The 26228-nt window shown below is 41.0% G+C and overlaps 4 protein-coding genes across 4 annotated transcripts; 3 read left to right on the top strand and 1 right to left on the bottom strand.

The window, feature by feature from the left end:
• Nucleotides 1-2422: 2422 nt before the first annotated feature.
• znhit3 (zinc finger, HIT-type containing 3) lies at nt 2423-4832 on the top strand. The gene is made up of 5 exons (XM_079237153.1): nt 2423-2553; nt 3122-3153; nt 3285-3350; nt 3693-3770; nt 3899-4832. Exons 1-5 carry the CDS (start codon nt 2486-2488, stop codon nt 4072-4074), a joined length of 420 nt encoding a protein of 139 aa, XP_079093279.1. The 5' UTR covers nt 2423-2485; the 3' UTR covers nt 4075-4832.
• A 615-nt stretch (nt 4833-5447) lies between these two features.
• On the bottom strand, nt 5448-16633 carry myo19 (myosin XIX; the record flags this gene model as incomplete). The annotated part of the gene is made up of 24 exons (XM_079237152.1): nt 5448-5806; nt 5931-6254; nt 6738-6823; nt 7137-7266; nt 7492-7649; nt 8603-8676; nt 9272-9342; nt 9451-9558; nt 9660-9797; nt 9889-10065; nt 10495-10608; nt 10796-10917; nt 11023-11096; nt 11367-11532; nt 11713-11803; nt 12071-12147; nt 12254-12350; nt 12437-12539; nt 12637-12706; nt 12797-12929; nt 13626-13739; nt 14144-14292; nt 15005-15152; nt 16574-16633. The coding sequence occupies 24 exons, from the start codon at nt 16631-16633 to the stop codon at nt 5693-5695; spliced, it is 2898 nt and encodes a 965-aa protein (XP_079093278.1). The 3' UTR covers nt 5448-5692.
• A 767-nt stretch (nt 16634-17400) lies between these two features.
• On the top strand, nt 17401-19581 carry pigw (phosphatidylinositol glycan anchor biosynthesis, class W). Its single transcript, XM_079214229.1, has 2 exons — nt 17401-17499; nt 17934-19581. Exon 2 carries the CDS (start codon nt 17937-17939, stop codon nt 19413-19415), a length of 1479 nt encoding a protein of 492 aa, XP_079070355.1. The 5' UTR covers nt 17401-17499; nt 17934-17936; the 3' UTR covers nt 19416-19581.
• Nucleotides 19582-21028: 1447 nt separating this feature from the next.
• On the top strand, nt 21029-26098 carry ggnbp2 (gametogenetin binding protein 2; the record flags this gene model as incomplete). The annotated part of the gene is made up of 13 exons (XM_079237525.1): nt 21029-21121; nt 21585-21665; nt 21771-22024; nt 22262-22360; nt 22711-22824; nt 22913-23122; nt 23278-23452; nt 23557-23745; nt 23841-23994; nt 24439-24564; nt 24666-24811; nt 24896-25108; nt 25369-26098. 13 exons carry the CDS (start codon nt 21029-21031, stop codon nt 25570-25572), a joined length of 2058 nt encoding a protein of 685 aa, XP_079093651.1. The 3' UTR covers nt 25573-26098.
• Between the last annotated feature and the right edge of the window lie 130 nt (nt 26099-26228).

The raw sequence follows: 26228 nt of genomic DNA, 5'->3' as shown, positions 1-26228 counted from the left end.
CTGGAGACACGCATACATACGCAGCGAGTTCGCCTGAGACAGGACTGCGACGTGGAAAGGCGTCAGGACGTGCCACACCGTCGGGGGGCGGGCCGCTGCGCCGAGGAGCGAAACATGCAGAAAGCCGGCTTTCTATGCGGGCATATTTCAGTCAACGAATGCGCATGCAAAGTGGGTCATGCGTGGGTTTCTGACAACGCGTGGTGTTCATTATTATCTTTTTTAAGGTTATTTATTATCTCATATAAGGCTAGACACCTGAGTGGAATGTGTTTAGCATGGTTTGTGCATTAAGTTATGTGCATATAACGCACCAGAGAGAATAATCGCACTATGTGCAGTTTAAATTACTATAACTTCCTTGAATGTTTATTTATTTCCGTATTGCAAACACATTTTAGTCGCCAGGGTCCCTAAACGTCCTTACTTGCCTGTTTGAAACATTGTTATTACAGTTGTTTTGATTCCCAATATTGATTCGATATGATTTTTTTTATTTGCCGTGCATGCATATAACACGCGTGTTTAAAATACAAAGTAGAACAATAAATACAAAATAAAAAAACACAAAAACAAAAATTCAATCCAACATGGTAAATGAGGACACGCTGAAATACAGTGAAAATAAATGTAGAACAAACAATAAAAAGCAATATTTCCAAATAACCAGCAAATAAAACATTTATTAAATAAATTCACATTTCCAAAGTCTAAAAGTGGCACAGCCGGGATCACGTGACTACATGTATATAAACAAAGGGTGACCTCATCTGTTTACACGCTCAGAGACTCGCCTGGTATAAGCCGCTGCATTCCGTCTCCTAATGGCGACAGACATGGAAAGATTCGTTTCTTTTGAGGAAACATATTACGATCAATATGACTATTATAATCTGCTTGAATACTCGTGCCATGCCTGTGGCAAAGGGAGATCCAAGCGAGAAATCGAGCTGAACACAAACCGCCATTGTCCGTCCGGACACGAGAGGAAGATAGCAGAGAAATTTCACAACAGCGAAGTGAAACGCAGGAGAATCAAAATCGTGTCTTGATGGCTTTCGGTGTTTTCAGGTAACAATGTGTTTATTATTTGTTGAAATATGTGTTGTATTTACTATATAATCGGCCTTTGTGATAGAAAAAAAAACAACCTCCTTGGATATTTACGTAACTGAAAACATTCTGCAGACTACAGCAAGCAGATTCCTCACATAAATGCAGGTGAACAAACGTCTGCTGCAGTCACAGCCAAAAGTCAAGTTGGCCTTGTCCCTCCTATTATGTCACTCTAATAGGCAGACTGAGCCATACACAATGGATCAAGCATTTCCATTTTTGCATGTTTTTATTCCCCTTTTCCGTTTCGAATCATAAAGAAATCAAGCCATGTTCCGTTTACAGCACAGGTGGAACAATTTCTTCTTTTGATACCTTGACTTGTTGCGACTAGTGTTCAACATAACATCTTAGTAAAAAATAAATAATAAAAATACAATCAATTAGGTAATTCATTATACTTTGGCTTAAAAACTAACAAGCTGAATACGTCAACATGTATTTCTGATCTTCACACAGATCCGGACAGAAAATTGGATTCCCAATGTTGACCATGGCCGAGGTTCCCTGCCTTCCCTGCCTGACCTAGTGAATAAAAAAGCGCTGTGACACCGGGAACCTGCCCTGTAATCCGTCACGTGACAGCTCTCCATTCCATTTTCTGGAGCGAGACCTGCGTCTCTCAAGTTACAGCCATGCAAGTGTTGTGTTGAGCTATATAGGTCAGTGGTTGGTGTGTGCTTGATAATATAGGTACCATAGATGTAGACATTTATGGGGGTGCTGAATATATTATACTGTATTGTAATTCAATAAAAACTGATGTTAACTAAACCAGCTTGGAGTGTTTTATGTATATTGCTCATAAAGGAATAATAATATAAACTATTTGTTTAGGTGGTTTTGTAGGCATGCGTTACAGGTGTGTTACTGTTTTGTGTTTTTAGTTTTTCCTCAAAGCAGAATGTATTCCTCTGTCCCTCGCATTGGGACCAAGCTGTGCATTTCTCCCTCCCAGTGTTTTCTCAGGAGTTTGTGCATTTCAGATTGTATGGTCATTTTTATGTTATAAGTCAAGTCATAATTATGAGATAGTAAGTTAATATAATTACAAAAGTCATCATTATGAGATGCTAATGAAATATAAATTCATAATTATGAGATACTATGTCATAATTATGCTAAGTCATTAAGTCATTATTTTGAGATTGTATCTCAATATAATGACTTATAGGATCTTTATTTTTTCATCACAGTGGTGGAAATGGGCTTCCACCATATAAGTGAGATACTTTTACTTTGAAGGAAGGATTTCCCAACCGGAATCAATATTATTCATTTCCTGGTCCTCACACACGCACGAGGAGCTGTCCTGCTGCGAGCATATGAACCAATTTCTTCGTCATTTATTTTGTTTCTACGCGTCAGGATGCAGATATGCAGTGTGTGCAGCGAACATACACCAAAATACAAATGTCCAGCCTGCACAATAAGATAGTAAGTCATTTATAATAACTTTCTGAAAGCTAGCCTTCCGTTAGCGACCGAGTTGTTTTGCTAAAGATAAACATCCATCTACCATGAGCTAACGTTAAAAGCTAAATTACGATTCAGTTGACGTGACGTCGCAGTGCTGTAACTTAACGTACGTTTATAATCATGCATGGCGGCTGTCACTAAAAATGAAGAAACCAGAGATATGCACGTGTGCCGCTGCAGTGACACTTGCAAAACAATTTGGACATCAACACCGCATGGGACGGAAACCTATACGTCACAGGCCACTATTCCCGCTGTCGAAGAACAAATCATACCTCAAATTGTTGTGATTGATAAATTAATTGATCCATTTACTCATTATTCATTCTGACTATAAGTTAGTAAACACTTTCTTAGTAATAGATGTTATTCCCTATTTAGAAGGATCACATTGACACTAACATTATACAGTATATGTACACTGATGTCACTGTATTAACCTTCAATATTATTGTGGATTCATAATGATCTGCCAGATAAATTTGTTTTTAATTAGGTCATTTTTTTCTTCTTCCCCTTTTTCCAGTTGTTCCCTTGGCTGTTATAAGCAGCATAAAGGTAAATGAGCTTGAGCTCAGTTGATCAGTGATGTACTTATGTTTTGTTTACAGGCTGTGATTATACTCGAGACACATTGCGCTGCTCATCCATCCACTGAACCAATATCTAAATTATTTGTTTGTCCTTAGACACTTGCCTCCCCGTTGAGCAGCCTGCACCTATTGATCCCGAAGCTACGGGTTCGTTCAACTCTGGTAAGGTGTTATTTCTGTGATTCTATTTTTTTTTTTATTAGTATGTCCTTTCAAGCCAGCAAGAGCACAACATGAATATATTAGGTTGGACTGGACTGGCAACTTGGACAACATCATGGAATCACATTGTGATGAAATCATATGGAGATTTCATGATCATTACATCGTATAAGTTGATAATAACAAGCACATACTAACAAAGTCTGCTTCAGGGAATACCCCCAATGTAATCAAACTATTGTCTTAGTCGTATTACTCATGCATGCATGTAAGATAATCAGCTGGAAATATTTATTCTTTTTTTTTTCTCCATACGCACTTTTTGTTTTCCTGTCTTTGCAGAGACGTGGAATGTTGAGGATCTTCTGCATGAAGAGGACATCGTTGACAAAGCGCCTCTGGAGAGGCTCAAGCTGTTAGGTATTAATCCAACAGCACCTTTCGACTGTTCTTAACAGCAACATCACATGTCCCTTCATCCAACACGTGTATTCACTTATAACCACATAAATATTAATGTGGATATGTGTTTTCGTATTTCTCTACAGGTCAATCGAAAGAGCTCCAGGATCTTCTTTGCAACCCCCATCTGAGACGGCTACTGCGTTTCATTGACAGCACAGACAGCAAAGACATTGCTATGAAGGCTGCCATGCAAGAGCCTCTTTTTGTTGAATTTTCAGATCGGTGTTTGAAAATTGTCGAAAATGAAGACAAATCGTAAAAAAAAAAATTGTGCCTGCATTAGTTTCTCAGATCACTTCTGAATATTTTTACATAAAGTCTCTGAATTATTACCATGAAGTTTAGTTCCTGTAATTTGTTGATATATCCTGTCTGTCCTGTGCCTTGCCATGCTACATTCAAATAAATGCTGAAATATTTTCAAACTATCATTACCTCACTCAAGCCAAAAGCCATTACAGTGCAGCTATAAAAAAAGTCACTTCTGAAACTGCTGATCACATGTAAACAAAGGTTAAGGTGAAAGAAAAATAGATCCATTAATTTTTTATTAACACCGACATTTAAATATTAACATATTTCAAGTTATACATCAATCCCTTGGTACCACTGACAATAGTATACACATTTCAAATGACAATAACTGGAAAAAGGTTAAGAGCGAGCAAATGAAGATATGAAAGGAATCAACAGCGGTCTGTGTGCATAGGATCAAAACCTAGGATGATAAACATGCTAAATTACATGAATAACTTGAAACATTACTTAAAGGAAAAAGATGTTCTGCATATTAAATTTATGAATATAGTAAAACGTGGTGGCTATAATGGCGTGAGTTCTCATACACAAAGCACTAGTGTAAATACTTGTGTTGTATAGCACTTGGATTAATGCTTTGGGCTGCAGCAGATTAGAATCCACACAACGTGGTTGAGGAAAATATATTTACAGATGTGTGTATGTATAAAAACTATCGAAACAAAAAAGCAGCAATTTCAATAAACCTGGGTTCAACCATTCCCTGTTTCACACGAGTAATGTGTTTCTTGTTCATGTCTATGAGCAGGTCTTTGGTTTTAATGTGCAATATGTGCTTTACATGTGCAATACTTGCTTAATTCTTCCTCCCCACACACATGAATCACACTCAAAATAAATGCAGGATGTTGTGCTAGAATCTGCATTCGACCCATGTTTTTTGTAAATCTATAAAAAAAAAAAATCACATAAATAAATCACCTTTCAATAAATACATGTACTAACGCCCATTTGTGATTTGGGTGTAGATTTTAAGAAAGGCACTCATCAAAGGCCCAATACTTTGATCAATAGTCAGACGTTACAAAGGAAAATGAGACAAAAACCTGCAGTCCTCTGTTTTAAAAAGGTGCTATGCTTGAATTCATTTCAGGTTTCTAAACAGAGACAAAGGCTCTGTCCTGCAGTGACATCATCATAACTCAAACCCTGTCCAATGATAATGTCTTATCTCAGATGTGGTAGGTTAGTGGTCAGTTTTTTCTGGACAGTCTACTGTCTGTGATTTAGAATCAGATATTACTTTATTTAAATTAGTTTAGTCCCTGGAGCCTTTAGGTGACTATAAATGATGTATGATAAGGTTAGGTTCACAGCACATTATTTTACCTGTTAGGTAAGATAATGGGTGAAAAAAAAAATTATGATGGCAGGGTGCATCCAAATTTGGCATTCTTCAAGAAAGCTGTGAATGATGATCTTCATTTAACAAAATGACAGCATAAAAAAACAATAAACAAAACAGGTTTGGTCCCTCTGTCAGATTATGGAGTAAATGCTCCACTGCAATAACACATGTTCATGAAATTAACCTTTAGTGTTCCCCAGAGTGGAAATGCTTACAAAGTTTTCTCCAGCAGGATCGCGTTGAACCCCGTCACGTCACTCTTCATGTCTGGTTGCGTGTCAGCATAGAGAAGTGGAGATCGCTGATAGTGCAGCTTTACAGATCTCTGAGAAAAATAAAATAAAAAGTTGAATCTCAAATGACCAAAGATCTAAAAAAAAAAAAAAAAAAAAAAGAGAAACGAAATCCGAATGACAAAAACCTGATTAAACAGAGCTACATGCCCTCACCTTGGGTTGAGCCCGTATGGAGGTGAGCTCCTGCGAGTACTGATTGGGCTTCACCGTATACTCCCCTCTCCGGGAGGGCAGGTGGAGGGAGGTCATCACGGACACCATCTTCTGGAAGCCTGTGGCTGTCAGAGACATGGTGATGGACGGCGTGCAGGCCAGAGCCAGGCCCATGGGCCACCCTCGCACTGTGACGGGCTCCTGGATGGAGGAGAGCTGCACGGAGCCCCGCTCCCTGATAAGAGGGTTCAATACTGGCAAGTCCTCCTCCGCAAAGTCCTTTGCGTCATCCAGTTCCGCCTCGGCCAAGGATTTCAATTGGGCCTGCCACAAAAACAAAAATACTTTATATATAATCTATAACTCCACATTTATTTAGGGCCAGTGCATATTAATAAACACTGCTATTGCTAAGACTATTTGTTGTTCCTGGAGAGATTTCGCATTGCTCTCCTATAACATCGTGAGATTCATGATGGACAGTAAAAACCGGGCCTTCATTACCCATTTTGCAACTCATCAGGTTGGAGATATGGATGTGTTATGCAGGTAGCAGCTAACGTAGCCTGGAGCAGCAAGCCTCAAGCAAAGATGGAGTGTCTGGTGAGATAACTATTTTCTAACTACACCCACAGATTTGTTCCCCCCCCAATTTCAAACTCGTAGTCTTCAGCCCCAACTGATGCCGACTCAGGGGACATCACTTGAGGATATTCACAAGATTTCTCGCACATTGCTCTGGAGCCAAAAGAAGGCTTTATACAACTTTGAGCCATGAAGAATGAGCAAGAAAACATAAGATCTCACCCTCCACTTCTTCCAGGTGTTCTGGATGACTGCAGCTGCTCTGTTGTATCTCTGGACCCGCCTCCTGACCAGCCACGACCGCACCACTGTGGGAGGCATAAAACACATTCAGCACATCTGACCAACCATTCATTCTGCAACCGCAATCTTTGCATTGCGGAGACAGCGGTTTATGTCCTCCCATTTAGAACACCGGTCATCAACAGTTAATCAGATGAGGTGTTGTGGCAACTTCTGCTGCCTTCAAAAAGGGATAAACCGCCAGCCTGCAAACATTGTGTTACCGACTCTGCCAGCTAGAGCCTGTTGGGCAGACATTCAGGTCACTCAGTGGGAGTGAGGCTACAGAGCTCTACCGAGTCCACTCAATGGTACCTGGCCAGGGCATTAAGAGTTTACCTGCTTGGATCAGAGTAGCAGACTGATGGCGCGCGTGACGTCTGCGACGCTGGTGCTTCAGCCAGCAGCACTGAATGGTGAAGGCACACTGGGACAGGATCTTCTTCCTCTGATCCTCCAGCGAATCTAGCTGCGAGACAACAGCCAGGCAGGTCAGTACTCAAAAAAAAAAGACCAGAGCCCTTATTTGGTTTACCGGCCTCGTAAGCAACTGAAACACCCAACAAGGACGATACGCCCAAATCGAAGAATAATTCTTGCCAATGTGCCGTACTTCAGCTTATTACTTCCCAGGCCTTTCTACTCCAAGTTATACATACACCTTAAATCATGTGAGGATGTCTAAATGACTGACCATCAACTGGGTGAGAAACACTTTAGTCCTTCCGCAGTGCACCCATAAATTGTTTTTTTTGCCGCCGAGGTTGTGTGAGGGGTCAAACGCCTTGTGCTGTAGCACGACGCTGAGGAGCTTCTCCACCGCTCGCCGGAGAACGCCGCTGCTCTCAGCATCTAAGAGGGACATGAGAATTGGAGTGAAGCACTAGAGACATCATTCTAGTAATGACATAGTATTCAGTGAGTGAGGTAGCACAGAGAAATCCATCAGAATCAACAGCACACGGCATCGTTTCCACAGAATCCGATACGATGACTGAATTAATCTTTCAAACCTGATTCAGTGATAAGTGAGCAGGTTCCTTAAGAGTGTAGAGCCATGCTAGTGGCTTAACAAGGCAGTACTAAATGCTAACAACAATGTTAACAAGCTGATGTTGAGCAGGTATAATGTTTACCATGCTCTCTAGCCTTGGCCGAGGCTGAATTTTAATAGTTTTGCAGGTATTTGGTCATAAAGCAAGTATTTTACCTCATGGTGGCACGACAGGAAAAGTTATTATAGTTCATCCTGAGGGGAAGATTCATTTTATGCTATATACTTTTCACTAAAGTCCTAAAATGTAAGCGGATCACCAAAGATAAGATAGATCCTCTGTGAAACATTGTTGTCTGTATAAAATTGAATAGCAATCCATCCAATAGTTGACATATTCCAGTCTGGAACACAAAGGCAGACACACTGACTGACTGGCAGACAGACCAACAATGCTGCTAGCATGGCTAAAAAGCAGCTAAATAGTGTGTTAGGATGACTTTAAGTCCAAGCATGCATTGATAAGGAATGAGTAAAGAAACATGAAAGCAAGCTCCGATAGTCAGAGGTTCATGCATTTACCTGGAAAGTTCATAAGAAGTTGCAAATTTGGTTAGAAAGTCTTGCTTTTATAAACCAAATGGAAAAGTCCCCAGGAGAGTAGAGAACTGAGGGTTGCATTTACTAAGAGGGCTAATGAAGGGAAATGTGAATAAATCATCGGACCTAAAAAGAGGAAATAGAGTCACTCTGTCATCAGTAAAAATTCCAAAATTGACCGTAAATTGATACTTCAACAAACTGAACTTACCAACACTCTCCAACTTGAAAATCGAATGTTTTGCAATAAGTCCATAACGTTGCATGAAGCTTTTGAAAGGAATTCTGTACAACAGAAATGACAAGTCAACCAAAATTCAAGAAAAACTAAACAACACACATTAAAAGGATAGTTAAGTGGGCTTGTATAAGTTAGCATCAGCACACCCCCAGTTTGGAGAAACAGACAGGAGTACGGGGACCTGAAGTTATTCATCTATAATCTCTTTAAGGCCACAACACTCCTTTGACAAAAACAGTAATTTTACCTCGCAGAACGGCTGCCTCGGTCGAGAACTTAGGTTGTGTTATTGTGTGACTTTGTTGTGTCAAAGGGTTAGTTTGGATACACCGTGACAGCGGTAGGCCAGCAACTCATGTGTTCTGCTTGGTAAAAGGACTATTTTTGTCCATAGGGTCTTGTGGCTTTAAAGAGATGAATAGATGAAATGAATGGCTTCAGAAAGGAAAAGACAACTGTAAAAATATGTTTTGCTGCTGCCTCCGTCCACGCAGCAGCACATTGCTTTGCTCCCGTTCTGTTGCTGCTGTCTGCTTCTCCAAACTGGGGGCAGCTGACCGCCATCTACTGGATAAGTACCTCATACAATCCCACTTTATCTCTTTAAGATTAAAAGTTAACAAAGACAATTTTTTTTACCTTATTGGAAAGCCAGCAGCACTGATATGAATAGTCTCCACAATCCCACAGGCCTCCAGCTGCATGATAACCTGACAGTAGACAGGAAACAACCATTAAAACCTTCCCCGTCTTTGTGAAAATAGAAAGCATTGCCTCTGTTGTAATGGCGATATGAACGAAAAAGAAAAAACATCTACCTCCTCCTTTTTGAAGGTCATCGGCTTACAGTCTGGGTTGGGTTTGATGCAGCGAGTGTAGTGAGGAGTTGTGGTGTGGAGGATCTTCATCAGGCTCTCCAGAGAGTTCTGCAACCAAGACATGAATCAGTGCCAGGACTAAACCCTCTAATCTACAAGCCCCATCTAGCTACTGTAACCTGTGATAAAGGTTTTAAGATGGCTCCCACCTTGAACTTGGAGACCACAGTGACTTTACTGAGCCCCTTGGTAGTTGGGTTCTCAGTTTCCTTATCCGTGAAGATCTGGTGAAGCAGGGGGTTGCCAGACTTCTGAAGCAGGCTGGTGAGCTCCGGTGGCACCGGGTCCTAAAACACAGAATCCAGGAGAAGATGAGCGGATGGAGCTGAGGTGAACTCTTTGAACACAATTTAAAAAGTTCTTCTCAACAGCACACACCTTATTTTTCTCCACCATCCCCTGTATCTGGTAGTGGACTTTGCCAGCGTAATGGGCCACAGTGAAGTGGGGCTCCTTGCTGAACTTGTCCCAGCTGATGTTGGCGTTATCGCAGAGCTCCTTCTCCAAACGCACCCGGAACGTCTTTGCGTCCGAGACTCGATTAAGACGACTCTCCTGTAGGAGAGGTATGTAAAGAGTTATCAACCTTCTCTTTCTACAGAATCACTCTGTCATCAGTAAACATGCCAAAATTGACCAATAAATAAATAAATCAGTGTACGGATTAACCAAGAACGTGAATGCATGGAAAGTAAGGGTTGAAAGTGTTAAGGGATAAATACGTATCTGCTGTTCATATTCATATACACACATATATATATATAAAAAAGGACATGACTTCAACATAAATCCATGAAATGTATGATTGCTTTCTCTTTAAAAACTGTCTACGTTTTTATTATTATTATTTAGGGTGTTTGTTGTAGTTTGTTTTACCATTATTCGTGTGTGCTGTTTCGTTTGCTTTTGGTATGTGGGTTAGGAAATGCCTTTTTAGATCAATAAAATAAAGTTTATTTTTAATTTTTTTAATGACCAGCATACCTCATTAAGAAGAGAAAACACACCGACAGGACTTCCCTCGAGAAGATCCAGACAGCTTTGGTTGTCTTGGTATTTGACAAAGGACCACTCCAGCCCCTCTGACACATATTCCTCCTGAGAGCAGCAGAGATAAACAGAAATATTCAAGCACAAAATATTAGTTTCACAACAAGTTGTTCGGTTTATAATCAACAGATTTCACGAAGCCTCCTGAATGTCTGAGGCCTGCGCATCAACGCGTCGAGCAGAGAAACTACGGCTCTCCAGAGATCTCTGCATGGAAAACTGATAGACGTCGTACCTGTTGAGCTCTGAGATAATGAGACACAAAGTGCTGCTGCAGTTTCTCATTAGCGTAGTTGATGCACAGCTGCTCCAGGTTATTGATCTGGAAACATTCAAACCCGTACACATCCAGAACTCCTGGAGATCAGAGAAGAGAGGAATGTGTCCGTTTATGAGCAGAAATAAAATGATAAATAGATACGCATTCATATGCAACAAAGTAAAAGACAATAATGTCTTTACCTATGAAGTTGCACCACGTGGATGTGTCTGCACATATGCTGTTGTTGATGAATGTAACCAGCCAATCGAATAATCTGTGAGAAAAAAGAAAAAGACGCAAACTCTTACTCCTTAATCCAAAAAAATAGACAGCCTGTAAATATAAAGAGTGATTTACAGACTCTCTATTCTTCCTCTTCCTCTCTATTTATTGTAAACAAAAGGGCATGATGGTTTCACATTTGAGTGTTTGGTGGAAAGGAGTGTTTGGGGACAAAGTCTTAGTCACAGGACAAAAACAAGACCCTTTCCACATGATATTAACACATTGCTGTTTGATCTCATAATCAAATCCTCATTCTTACTCGGCGTAGATGACCTTGGCCAGGCAGTCTCTCCTCATGCTGCACTCTGCCTGGGAACAGGGTTTGAGGACGCTCTGCTTCCCCGCCTTCAACGTCCTCACTCTTAAACACATCTGAAGCTCCTCGGCAGAGACGCACAGCAGCTCAGCAGCCCTCTGAGAAAAGTCTAAAACACAGAGAGGAGTGGAAGGCTGTTCACTACGTATTTCATGTTTGTTCAATCGGGGTGTCATGGATTTTATTCTTTATGTTTATTTAAAAATAAAATCTCTTGAGCATCATTATGCACTACTGAAAAACTGGAAGAGAGTTGATTAAATATCTCAAACTAAATCTGATCCAATACCTTTGGACTGTTCATCTAGGTTACAAGGTTGCGATTCATCCGTTGAAGAGGAGAAGTTCACATTCCCCAACTGCAGAATCCCTGCTAATATCTGTAATGCAACAATCAGAAAAAAAACAAACAGAAAGTATATTCTGTGTTTACAGAGAAAGAAACGAGTGAAAATGTATGAATAGGTAACAATTTACTTCAACAGCGATATTAGCATTCATAAGTAGTATATAAACATTTAAGAAATCATTTAGACCACATAATGTGCGCATGTAACAACACTACAGTTTTTAATTTTGTATTAATTAAACGTTTGTATAGTGTTTATAAATGCTAAATATTGGGAGTTAGATGATAAGTATCTTACCCTGAATATTTGTCTCTGCCTTTCTGCATTTATGCCCAGATGAACCATTGCCTCGACAGTCTCATGAAAACAATCCTCTGTAAAAACAACACATGAAGAGTAGGTACTTGTGAGAATCACACCAAAACATTTTATAGAATAAAAAGACACATGCTTAAATACACATACAAATCAAATACCAACCCTCAACAGTTTTTTCTGAATTTGGCAGCCACACAAAACATTGTTCACGTGGCATCTTCCACTCCTTCCTCTGCTCATCTGTGGCTCTTTTCATCATCTGAAAAGCAAATATGCTCTCAGCATCTGCTCACATGAACGTGTTAATATTAGATTGAAATAACACATGCAGCCCCATTATCTCACCTGGTAAAAGATGTGGAAGTTCCTTTCATTAGCCAGCTGGCAGGCCACCCTGGTCTTCTCTAGCAAATAGGTTTGCACAGACGCCCCCACTAACAGCTGACACCTTCATGTAAAAATAACACGTTAAACCGACCAACAGCTTGTACGGAAGCTACCCCACGTGATGAAGAAGAAAGTGCAGCAGCATCAGTTGTGAGTACCTGTCTAGCTGGAGCTGGATGTACTTTCCAAAGCGACTGCTGTTGTTGTTCCGTAGCGTGCAGGCATTGCCTACATGGAGGGTAAAGTGGTGACTCAGTGAATGGCCGCGGTGGTTGCTTTCACATTAACTTGACACCCAGCGATTATTCGTTATCTCACCAAAAGCTTCCATGATGGGGTTGGAATCCAGCACCCTCTTCTCTATCCTCTCCACTGTGTCCTGACTCTTCATCACTGAGGAGGAAGCCGCCACAGTGGCGTAATATTTCATCAGGCAACGAGACGTCCATGTCTGTAAAGAAAAACAAATCAAAAGGCTCCTGACGCTTGTTTCCACTGATCCCGTGACCCAATTTACAGCCATCGCCTTCCGTTTGCAATGTGAGAAGGGAAATGCCCGGCACAAGTTCCCAGAGCCCAACTTCAAACTGTTTGCTGACCTGAAGGTCCTGAGAGGTGACAGGAAACACGACTTACGTGATTAATCACAACTCTAAATAGTTGACGATCAATTCATTTAATCAATTAAATATATCAACCGTTTCAGATCTCCTCACGTTACTCTTTTTTAGACCTGCTCATCGCAGTGGTGTTTTCCTCAGAAATGAACTGCCAGCAGCTGTTCATGCCAATTATCTTCCTTGTCAATGTTATATTTCTTTCCCCAATTAATCAACTAACTAGCTGTGAAATTGGAAAAATTAAGACACATTGCCATCAGATTTTATTTAGCGTTTTCAAGTTGCATTTACTGCCCGACAACAAAAAACCCTGAATGATTAGTTTAAAAACTGGGATGTAAGAGAAGAGCAAAACTTTCTCACATTTCAGAAGGTGGAACCCTTTTATTCAAAACAAATCACTAGTGCTGCCTAAAGAAGAAACAAAACACATCACTTCCTGTGGGCCAGAGGCAATTTTTTTCCATATACAGTAAATTGGCTAATACCCCAAGTGGTTACGGTTAACACACTATGTGCCGGTTTACCTTTCCTGCACCGCTCTCCCCGCTGACCACCAAGGATTGGTTCACTGGCTCCAGCTGGCCCTGAACATTCCTGTAGGCTTCTTCTGCCACAATAAAGATATGTGGTTTGAACTCCTGTTGGCAAAATAATACTTATTAAAGATACTGGTCATTTTAGGCCATCAGTGACTTCCAGAGGTTCCAGAGTTTAATGAGTTTGACTTTGAAGCTGTTGCTGAAAAAAGGAAGCAGACAAGAAACTGGAGGATTTACGTTTGACCACAAAACAGCGAGGTTGATGTTTTTTTGCACATTGAAACTCACTCATACCAGTTGGGTCATTTTTGAAGGTCTGCATTAGTGCATAACTTATTCCTGAAAGTCCAGCAAACCCTCTGAAAGTCTAAAAATGCACCCACCCTTACCATCCACGCCCCTGCATGCACCACAATCCATCTTCCCCAAACATAATTGAAAAAAAGCCCTATAGAGAAATAAACATAAGTTACAGTTGTTACTTTTTAAATATAATATAATACCTGAGGCTGAGGAGCGCCGTGATACTCCTTCATCACATCAAGGGTGTATAGGTCTGGGATTGGCTGAAAGGGGTTTAGAGCCACCAAGGTGCAGCCAGCATGGGTGTAAAACACCTTCACGCTGTACCTGGCCTGCAGGCATTTCAGCACTAACGGAGGAAAATATGAAATATCATTAGATATTAACAGGAAATAACACCAGAGTAGACAGGAGCATTACAATGGTATATGTATGTATGTATATATATATAAATATATAAAATATCCTACAGCAATTCCACGCTGTCACACCCTGACCTCTGCTGTTAATAAGTTGAAATGTTTTCTCCCTTAAGGCTGAAACGAACACCACCTTGAAATATAAATGCAAATCTACACTAATACTTTTGTTTACATAATGCCAATGACACTGCATTTTTATGTCAAGACAAACAATGGACAGTAAAATGACAAAAGAATGTTGTACACTTTAAGATATTATGTTTCATATTTCTGCCGCAGAGAGTTGTTTGAATTGTTGTTTTGGGGAAGCATGAACTAGTAAATCTGAATCATGCCCTTGGCTCACTGGTCCGAGTGAAACTTGAGCCTTCTCATTGTGTACACTGCAGTACCTCCTGCTTTCTTATTTTTCTTTATCGTGACCCAGCACATTTTATCTTGATGTTGGTTAAACAATACACAGCAAATGCTGCAATCCAAGGTGACATGAGCTGGGAAACACAGTGTCACACTGACTGTGTTTGAATAAATAAAAGACTAAGTTAATGCGTGTCAAACACTCCACACTCACTAGAGATGTAAAGATCCATGCCATCAAATTAGGTGGAAGGGGTAATTTGTTGATCAATCATTTGTTACCTGTTGATGGGGTCACTGGGTTTACTTTGGTGAGGTCGTCATAAGTGTGGAGTTGGTCTTCATCAATGAGGAAGGCTTGGATCTCTCCCTCTAGTGAGTCATTTAGGGACGAGGGAGGAGAATGGACTTTCTGGACAAACCTTTTCTCCTATGTGAATGAGAAAATACGTGATATTTCTGTTTCAAATATGAACTGACACCCTGGAAATGAATATTTATAAAACACACAATACATATTTCTTGACATTACACATAGAAAAGTGCAAGATGATCCCACAAAAGCCCGGGAGAGGAACATTTGTTTTTTATGCATATTGTATTTGCTATTTCCACAATCAAGGGCACAACATAACAAACCAGACAGATGTGCCCAGAACCTCTGATGTCAACATGACGTCAAGTCTGATTGCAAAGGTTGTATTTTTAAATCATGATACATTTCCGAGCTCCACACCCATTACAGTACAGGAAAATACATCTTATTTTGTGCATTACGATGACAAACATTCTGTGGGTCCATAAAATCTGTCAAATCTTCCTGAACTATGAAGTGCTTAAAAATGATGCCATCTCTTTGCACTTAAATGTTCATGCTTGTATTCTTGGCTTTGAGAGAGCTGTCAAACATCATACAGAATATTTAATGTAAATCAAGGATGCAGTATTACATCACATGCTATTAATTTCATTGATAGCCCATAGTCTTACAGGGTCAATTGCTACATGCATTTGCTCAGAGCCACTTTGGTCAACGCGTCATGTGTAATTAATTCAGTGGCAAATGGAAGTCTGCTTTAACCTGCCAAGGTCCCAAAGGGCTGGACCTGCAGCCGGCCTGACAGCTGTCAACAGGTTCTTTGCAGACAGATTTAATCCAATCGCAGGTAGCCTACATCCCATCATACAGCGGGGCTATTTTAAACCATGTAAATAGTCTTAATGTAATGACTCAATGCCTAACGCAACACAAATACATATCCGAGTACAGTAACTAACATAACTAACACATAAAGGGGTTTCTTAAGTTTTGATGCACTTGTTGTCCTGTTCTCAAACCAAACTCCAGTCAAGCAACTAACTACCCTAACATCAGTCTTTATCTCAATATGGGAGCCACAAAAACGTTACAGCAGCACGTGTAAGACATGACACTGATATAACCTCTGCTTCGACAACATTTAACGTGGCCCACAACTATTTGACTCACGTCTCTCAGTGTGTGCGCGCGCGCTATCGTTACCTTTTCTAAAGCAAGGTAGGAATACGTTGCCTAGATGAGCCACTACATTTGGCGTCATTTAGCATTAACTCCGCGCACGGGGGACCAACTAAAGCTACATTTCCATGTGGCGCATTGAACGTTAGATTGCGGTATTTATTATTCACATGTCCATAAAACATGTTACAACTAGTTTGAATACGAAGCAACCAATCACAAGTGGAAAGCGGTAACGTTACTCCACGTCAAGTTAACTTATTGATGACAAGTTATCACGACTTTTACAGTCTCTAAACCGAAAGGTAAGACCTCTACACCAGCTAGTGGAGGACTCTTGGACGCGTCCTTACCGTTGCCCCTCCATTCCTGAGTCCTTCTCTGACGATACGTCGGTTGTCGGCAGAACTCATTGATTTGACCGTTACCGTTGAGTCTGTCTTACAAGTCAACCTAAAACCTTGACAGCAACTACGCCTATACTCTAATTAAGATACGTTATGTTGAGTTGTTCTACACTGCAGTACTGAGCCTCAATAGTTTCCATTACTGTCAGAAATTCCTGAGGGACGTCTGCTGCCTTTCCGACTGCCTCCCAAACTCCCAACTTCTCACTTATTCCCGCCCTCTCGCTGACGCTTCAGGGACCCAGCTGTCCGATCCATGTCCAACCTTGGCTGCTAATTACACGGGCAAGGGTTTCCTTGAAATTACTTTTACTTTGGAATATTATAACTGTAGGACATACCTTATGATGCCACTTAACATTAATTCAAATTAGGACATTATATTTTTCATTTTCTATGCAATTTTCTTTTTGAGTATCTAAAAGGCAGGACTAGCATTAATGGCCATCATGTGTTTATCAGTTCCTCCTGAATATATATATATATATATATATATATATATATATATATATATATATATATATATATATATATATATATATATATATATATATATATATTCTAAACCAGAGCTCTTTGTAATCATAATATATTATGTTAAAGTCTGTCTAATACAGTAGTACTGTTTTTTTAGAGGAGACTTTCCTCAATTCTTTTATGCTTGAAACTCAAGTCCTGGTCAGGTTGGTGAGTTTCCAGAAATTCGAGTTGTCCTGAAGGCGTCATGAGGCCGAATGCGGAAGCGTTGTAGCTGTCATCTTGCTGCAGGTTAGCATCAGGAACGGGGACGTCAAGCAACTGTAAATAGATATGCTGTGAAACAGGTATTTTGTAAGCATTCATTTCCGACGCCGAACAGACACACATCCGTGGTGAGTACTATTAACTAGACACGGAAATACCTTGGTCACGTATTAAACGTCGCAGAATAGATGAGTTAACTGTGACCATGTCTCGTGGTTGGTGCTAGTCGAAAACTATCTGAGAAAGTGAAAAATCGTCCTGTTTCACAATGTTCTTTTAAATTAACAACATCAAACAAAGCTTTAGCTTTTAGCTTTCATTCATAGTTTTAGCGTTTAGCTTTTACCGAAAGCCAGCCCATCAAGAGTTGAATAATTGATGCTATTAGGGGACACTTTGTTTTACCTCTTACTAAGGAGTACAAATAACGTTAGGGCTGTAAATTCATTGTGGGCGCTACCATAAAGTCCTATGTGTTTACATTTCCCAGTGTCTGAAAACGTTCATAATTACGTATCCCTAAATACAGTACATGTTATTAAATGTATTTTAATGTTTGCAGGCCATGTCTCAGAGGGATCTGAAGGAAGCATTTGTCCGTAATCTCAATGGGACCAGTCTGCAGGAAGTGGCCCTGGGCTCATTTCTCACTCCACTGTGCCTCATCAGCAGAGGGCTGATTTTGACACTGTATCATCGGGCCAGCGGGACTCTTCCACTGCCACTCCCACTGATTTCGCACCTGCTTCTAGACTTCTGTGTGCTTATCCTTCCCCTCGTCCTGTCATGCACCGTTCTGAGCGACGCTCTCCTCCAGGTCATCCTGAGCCTGGGCTTCATTTCGGCTTGTGTGTTTTGCTATATCTATCGCTTTGCTCGGCACCCACAGAACATTGTTGGCACCTTCCTTCAGAGTCACGTTCAATTCGACCAGCTTCCCTTTGTGACGATCTTCCGAGTGTTCGTCAACGTGAAAACAGCCATCAGCATCCTTGCCGTAGACTTTAGTGTCTTCCCAAGACGATATGCCAAAACTGAAACATATGGGACAGGGGTTATGGACTTTGGCGTTGGAGCTTACGTCTTTGCAAATGCCCTTGTCTGTCCAGAGGCTCGGGGGAAGAATATCTCCGGATCCAAGGTGAATCACATCGCAAAGCAGCTCCTGTCTGTGTGGCCCCTGGTTGTTCTTGGTATGGGAAGGCTGGTGAGCCTCAAAATGTCTGGCTACCACGAGCATGTTACAGAATATGGCGTCCATTGGAATTTTTTCTTCACACTGGCTATTGTCAGAGTTGTGGCTTCTGTGCTTTTGGCCTTTTTACCAGTCAGTCGGTCATGGGTCATTGCCCTTCTGATCAGCGGGTTTTATCAGTACACTCTGGAGACATCGGGGCTGAAGGCTTTCCTTATCCACAACGATGACAGAGAAAAGGACTTTCTGCATGCTAACAAGGAGGGTGTATTCTCTGTAGTAGGCTATGTAGCCATCTACCTGGCAGGAGTTCAGGTTGGACTCTATGTGATGCAGCCAAGATCCCACGTTAGGCAGTGGTTCAAGACACTTTTTAACCTCTTGTTGGGAAGTTGTGTCCTGTACACTGCTTTGTACACATGTCAGACACTCGTGGAGCCGGTGTCTCGCCGTTTGGCTAATTTATCTTTCTGCCTCTGGACTGTTGCTCAGTCTTTGTTTTTTATGTCCTGTCTTGGCATGGCTGATATGGCTTTACTGTTTTCCAAAAGAACATCAGGCTGTCACCTTGTACCCTCATCGTGGAATCTGCATAAGAAACAAGCAGACTCGGTCTCTGACAAAAAGACAGGGGAGATAGAAAGACACTGTCTTGTTCAAGCTGTCAGCAGGAATCAGTTGTTGTTTTTCCTGCTTGCAAATTTGATGACGGGATTGACAAACTCGTTAGTGGACACACTTGTTTGTAGCAACTCGTTTTCTCTGTGTGTTTTGCTGTCGTACATGTTCATGAATTGCTTTGTAATATCTGTTTTACATTATTGTGGAATTACAGTAAAATTCTGGTAAAATTGTGTTCATAAAACTACAAGATTCATTTGGGTATTTTGAAGATTTTTGTGGGACTGGAGGGACATTCTGTAAAGCTGAAGATATTATTGTAAATATTATGTTTTATTTGTGTAAATAAATGTATGTCTTGATGAAATGGTGTCTCCTGAAAATAAAATGTTAAGCCAAACACTGTCAATTATTTTCACTTGTCTTTGTATAAAAGAGTTTGTCGTTGCGACTAAATAACGCATTCTTGGATGGGCCTACTGCAGAACTGACATCAACTATACCAGGATTATAAGACTGGGTCAAGTCAGGATCTGATATTTTTGTAAAATACACCCACAAATACATATATATTTTTTTGTTTTGTGTGTGTGTGTGTGTATATGTGTGTATATATATATATATATATATATATATATATATATATATATATATATATATATATATATATAAAATTGTTTAAAATAAAAGGCGTGAAACTTAAGGAATATATATTATCCTTATATTAAGGAATATATATATACATACATGTATGTATGTGTATATATATATAAATACATATATATATATATATATATATACATGTATATATATATATATATTCCTTAATATAAGGATAATATATATTCCTTAAGTTTCACGCCTTTTATTTTAAACAATTTATGTAACAGCTTTAATTGTGTGAACGTAGCACTTTTCTCTTTCACAATAATACATCCATAAGGCGTTAAGGCGCCCCCTTGAGGCCACACGCATTACAACATCAGCGACGACGTTTAGGGGCAAAGGTCAAATCAGTAATGAAGATTCCGCCACCGTAGCAGCCTCACTCACTGTCGCACTTGTTTATTATTTTTAAGGGGAACTTTGAGAATAAGGTAAGTACCCACAATGACTGCTTGCAATCAGATGCCCTTTTACTGTGTCAAGGTGACACATTCTGGTCTATTTTACACGTTAGTAAGAGAAGCTAATGAAAGTGTCAGTTGCTAAATAGCAATCCACCCAGTCCAACTTTATATTAGCCGTGTTCAAGCTCGCTAACGTTAGCTTTAGGGCAGCGATGCTAACAAGTAAGTTAGCCAAGTTTTCTGGCATTGACGGGGCGTAGCCAAACGATATTAACACTGTACATGTATTATGTGTTAATATAGTGTTGAGGTCAGCATAGAATAATCGCTTTAAAACATTGTGAGGACCGGCTTCCTCAATTGCTAAAACTGAACTGGCAACTGATACTAGCTAGCAGGCTAACGTTCACCGGTTAGCCGCCGGTTACTGCTTGATGTTGCCCAACACACATATTTCCGTTTGCGTTGGCGTTAGCCTCTGGGTCGAGACAAACCTGTGTGTACTTCAACAGTGTTAATAACGTCACATCAGTAAATGGTCTACGTTTTGTGACATGTGGTATAGCCTTTTGGTCTGTAAAATAGCTCGTAGTGACAAGGCGATGCTGCAGTTAGCCCTCAATGATCCGCCAGATAGATTAGCATTAGCTTAGTGTCTGTGCTGGTGTCAGACGTGATCAGTGGGTCTCTTTATTTATATAACCTATATATATGTGTATGTGTGTGTGTCACCTGCAGGCGAGCTTCACCACAGCCAAACTGGAGGAAGTCATGGCACGTCTTGTAGCAGTTTGCAGGGAAGGAGAAGAGGATTACCCATTTCTCGCCAGACAGATTCCCCTGTACATCGATGATAGTCTCACGGTCAGTAGGCTTTCCCACATGTATGTGATCACAAAGAGACTGTCTTTAAAAGCCACCGGTGTAAAGTGGGCTAACTCAAACATAAGCCATGTGTGAGGACTCTACTGATTTAATGTCCAGAAGTAAAGGCTTGGTTACCAAGCACTGATCATTATCAAAATGTTAAGTCCCCACCTCTTTTGAGGGACAAACTGTTTTCTAGCCTTCGGCACAGTCTATTAGACAACTGAATAAAGAAAACTTAGGGCGTAGACAAATAGTACATCTGTGTGGGGATGTAAGATGACAGGCTTTAAGCAATGCTGTCCCAAAGTGTGAAACCAGTGTATGTTTAAAGTAACCAATCTTAACAACCATAAAGACAATCTTTCCTCATTAATATTATCATCATGCCTGAAACAAGTTAGTCTCTGAGAATTTCCATCATGTACATTAACTGTTGTATATCGTTTCTTGAATTCAGATGGTGATGGAATTTTCTGACAACGTCATGGATGTTGACAGCCAAGAGATAAACGCGTCTCATTGGAAACAATTCTCCGGGGTGAGTAGTTTTAATTTTCTGTGCCCGGAAGCTGATCAGTGTGTAGTTTGTCCCCATGTGACCTGTCAACAATGTGGTAACTGCATGGTTCCTTTGGCCTTTTAGTACCACTCCAAGTTGAAGGAACAGGACTTGAATATCGCCATGATGGTGACATCCCGAGATGTGTACAGTGCGCTATCTCAGCTGGTGCCATGCGTGGGCTGCAGACGAAGTGTGGAGCACCTCTTCTCGCATTTAGTGGAATCGGGGAACCCAGCCTTGGAGCCCCTCACAGTGAAACCCACGGGCCTGCTCTCTGTCACCAAAGCCTGCTTAGCAGACGTAAAGAAGCTCTACACCCTCTTCTACGTCCACGGGTAAGATGCAAAGAAAGTGTGTTTCTTTCATTTTCACTGCCAAATTGATCACACCATGTATCAAAAGAGAACCGCCAAATCCAACAGTTTTTCATTAAATATGAGCGAGTGCTTTTGGTAGGTGAAAACCGAGAGAACCAAAACTCTTGGCACATACTGAGTCATCTTAGATACTGATGCACTGTGTCATTGTATTCTTACTTTGTGTCAGACGTTTTCTTTTTTCTTTTTTCACAGGTCGAAGTTGAATGACATGATTGATGCCATTCCAAAAAGTAAAAAGAACAAACGCTGCCAGTTGCACTCCTTAGACACACACAAACCTAAACCGTTGGGGTGAGTAATATTAACATTTGTATCAGTTGTTTCTTTCTCTGAAAACATTAAAGATGTTACTGTTAAGAGACTATGTTTGAGAATCGGAATAGTGACTCTTCCCAGCAGGCAGGACCAGTGTGTTTTACGTTGTTTCTAGTCAATTGAAGTGAAGTTTGAATTACACTAGAAAACAAAATGTTTGTGCAGCTCCAGCCTCCAGAACATCTCCGTCATTCCTTTGTACCATTTGAAGTTTCTCCTCCCTGATGGTTTTATATCCAAACATTAGTCGCAGGTTTAAGAGATGATGATGATGATGATGATGATGATGATGTGCATTGTGATAATAGTTGTATGTTTGCTTCTAGTGGAAGCTGGATGGATGTGTGGGAGCTGATGTCTCAGGAGTGCAGGGATGAGGTGGTCCTCATTGATAGTGCTTGTCTCTTAGAGACACTGGAGACATACTTGCGTAAACACAGGTGACGTTTGACTCTCGTAGCCTTTATTTCCCAAATGCCGTTTGAAAAGAACCCCATTGACTGTGTAGTACCGTTTTATTGTCTGCAGATTTTGCACTGACTGCAAGAATAAAGTGCTGAGGGCGTACAACATCCTGGTGGGGGAGCTGGACTGCAGCAAAGAGAAGGGGTACTGCGCTGCCTTGTATGAGGGACTATGCTGTTGCCCCCACGAACGCCACATCCATGTGTGCTGTGAGACTGACTTCATCGCTCACCTCCTGGGCCGGGCAGAGCCCGAGTTTGCAGGAGGCTATGAGTAAGTTGAGATTCCTACAGTGAATAATACAAAGCTAATTTTCACCATTAAGCAAGTCAGTTTCATTTGAGGCATTTTCCGTCATGCTATGTTCCTTTCAATGTATTTATACATTCAGTAGATGATATTGCTTCTTTTTTCTTTCTTTTTTAAAGACGCAGAGAGCGGCATGCCAAGACCATTGACATTGCACAAGAAGAAGTCCTGACCTGTCTGGGTATTCACCTGTATGAGCGGCTGCACAGGATCTGGCAGAAACTACGAGCAGAGGAGCAGACCTGGCAGATATTGTTTCACTTGGGAATTGATGCACTACGCAAAAGTTTTGAGGTACGACTGAGCCTGTGTTTGTATGGTATAATTTACGACTGATTCATCAGATGATTAATGTATTACAACTGTGTGATCATGTATTTATTATAATCTGCTCCTAGATGGCCGTGGAGAAGATGCAGGGGATCAGTCGGCTGGAGCAGTTTGTTGAGGAGCTGTCTGAGGAAGAGAGGGCCAAAGAGCTGAAGCAGGAAAAAAAGAGGCAAAAGCGGAAAAATCGTCGCAAAAACAAGTGTGGCTTTGACATATCTGAACAGGAAGGAGAGGACAAGGAGAACAATCTGGCTGAGGTGCGTGTGGGAAGGGAAGCTCTCCTTGCACATAACAGTTTATCTGCAGCTGTTTGCCTGTGTTTATTTGATTTGTCCCTTTTGGTGTGTTGCAGAGTTCTCTTGAGTCTGTGGAAAGCACTTGCAAGGTCTGTGGTAGCCCCGATGAGGAGGAGGAGGAGGAGGAGGAAGAGGAGGAGGCCAGATGTGATCAGAGCATCGCCGCTAGTGGAAGCACTTCCTGTAGCTGCCCGGACAACATCAAACAGGGTAAAAATGCACACAGTCTGTCATTTTCCTGAAAATCCTTTAATGAAACAATGCAGCTATTTTTATAAGCTTCTGAGGGTGGCGAAAAATAGCCAGCAGACGAGGCTGTACAGTTGATGTTTGCTCCACTCTTTCTGGTGCATCGACTGTCAGCGGCAAACCTGAACCCTGAATAGACGCACTGCTTCAAAGGTCCTTTTGGTGTCTGTGATTATCGGATCAGCACAGCTTTGCTCGCAAGTGTCCTTCCATTTGTATTCATCAGTTTAGTTGACTGAAATGATACATTTTAAGCACGCCTCTGCTGGACCACAAGGCAAACTACTTTGTTGCACTTATAGACTATTTGAAAAAGTCAGAAACAGTTTGTATATTTACTATTTTTACCCCACGTTTGAACAATGACCCTATTTAAACCATGTTTTTTTCCATGTGTTTCTACAGATGTGCCCCGCCACAGCAATGGTAGTGACTGTGGCTACTCCTCAAGTATGGAGGGCAGTGAGCCAGGATCGCGAGAAGGGTCTTATATTGCTTGCTCTGAGGGAATGTGCAACCATGACGATGCAGGTGTGGCTTGAGCAGCTCTGAGATACTGAGAAAACCATTTTTTTTTTTTTTTAAACATACCTTGCTTTACTTACAATCGTGTCTTTGTCTACCTTCTGCAGTAGATGACCCAAGTGCCCATCACTGTGCTAAAGAAAAGGAGGAGGGGATAGACAGTTGTGTGGACTGCTGGCCACACGCTGTGGAGAACGCTCAATGCAAGAGTAAAAAGAAGAAAAGGAAGGGCAAGGGTTTATGCAACGATCAGGTGGGAGAACAAACTGTAGAATTCATATCATCTGAGCGGATTATTTAACGCTGAGTATCATCTAAAGAATGCATATTTCCGCAGGGACAAAAAGGTGACAGTTGCATGTCGGAGGGGACCGCGACAGGCCACAGTCCTCCATCATCGCAGCCTTGCCGGACCAAAGAAATACTTTCCTCCTTATGCGGCGACACATTCACCAGCATTGCGCTGCGATTACCGTGGGCAGCAACTCGAGCTAACCTCAGCCGTGATGCGAGGCCTCCAGAGGGAAACGCAAGTCTCATGGAGCTTCTGGTCAGTGACAAATGTGGTTTAAGATAAGAATAATAGGAGACAATTTGACTGGTTCCAGCTCTGTCAAGCTACTGAGCCTTTATGCACAATAATGAGGCTCTTGAACTAAGTACAAGTATCTCCTGTATGAAAGGTCTATAGTCTGGTATTCTTTATATTTGTCTACATTTCCGGTTTTTCCTCATGAGAATGAATGAATACACTGGTTTGATTGTGGCTCTCGTGTAACCTCCTGCACTCTGTCTGTGTTCCTAACTCAGAAGGATTCAGAAGTGGCTTCAGATGAAGAGAACTGTCTGACGCAGGATGAAATCCAGGCCTTTTTGGAAAGAAACCGGTCCTTCTACAACAACCGCCGCCAGTACAGACAGCTCCTGAAGGAGAAGTTCACCAACTACTGCCGTGCTACTGAGCGGAGTAAGCCAGTCTGTGGAAAGTGGTTTACCACCACCAGTGTCAACTAAGTGTACTAATGGCACCTTCCCCTGGGGAAATCATGTGTGACCACTGCTGCAACATCTTTAGAGAAGAAACAATGATGAAATGATGAATGTCTTATTCAGACATTTCTCCTTTTAAAAAGTAAATGTGATTCTTACTTTCGGTTGGTCATCTCTGTCTTTCTCTCTTTTTCACTTGCACACCAACACACTTCTCCATCTCATTTCTTGGCCACTTTCTCACATGTACTTGTTCTCTTCGACCAAGCTATTGGTTGTTGGTCCTCTGTAGGGTAACGGGTTGTCGGGTCGGAGCACGGTGGAATCCATAATCGGTAACACTTTGCAAACTGTGACATTCGGGATGCATTTTAGGAGTCTTATTTTATGTTGTTTTTTCTCTCTCTCTCTCTCTCTCTCTCTTTCTCTTTGGTGACACGTCAGTGTAGTGGTGAAGGTTGTACCAATAAATGTGTACAGAAATTCTAAATATAAAGATTTTACAGAGAATAAACATCCATTTGTAATGGGGAATTGGGTGTGATGTTAAGAGTGAAAAATGTGAAAGATTTACAAAATAAAAGATATTTATTAATATGCATTATCATTTTGTTACTGTGTTTTTATTGGCCTTTTATAAGATCATGTATATTTAGATTTTAGAATAAGTGTTCTTATTC

The sequence above is a fragment of the Taurulus bubalis genome (assembly GCF_910589615.1).
Source record: "Taurulus bubalis genome assembly, chromosome: 2".
In the NCBI taxonomy this organism is placed as follows: Eukaryota; Metazoa; Chordata; class Actinopteri; order Perciformes; family Cottidae; genus Taurulus; species Taurulus bubalis.
The sequence above is the reverse complement of the archived record's forward strand: the minus strand, read 5'-3'. Positions and strand labels throughout refer to the sequence as shown.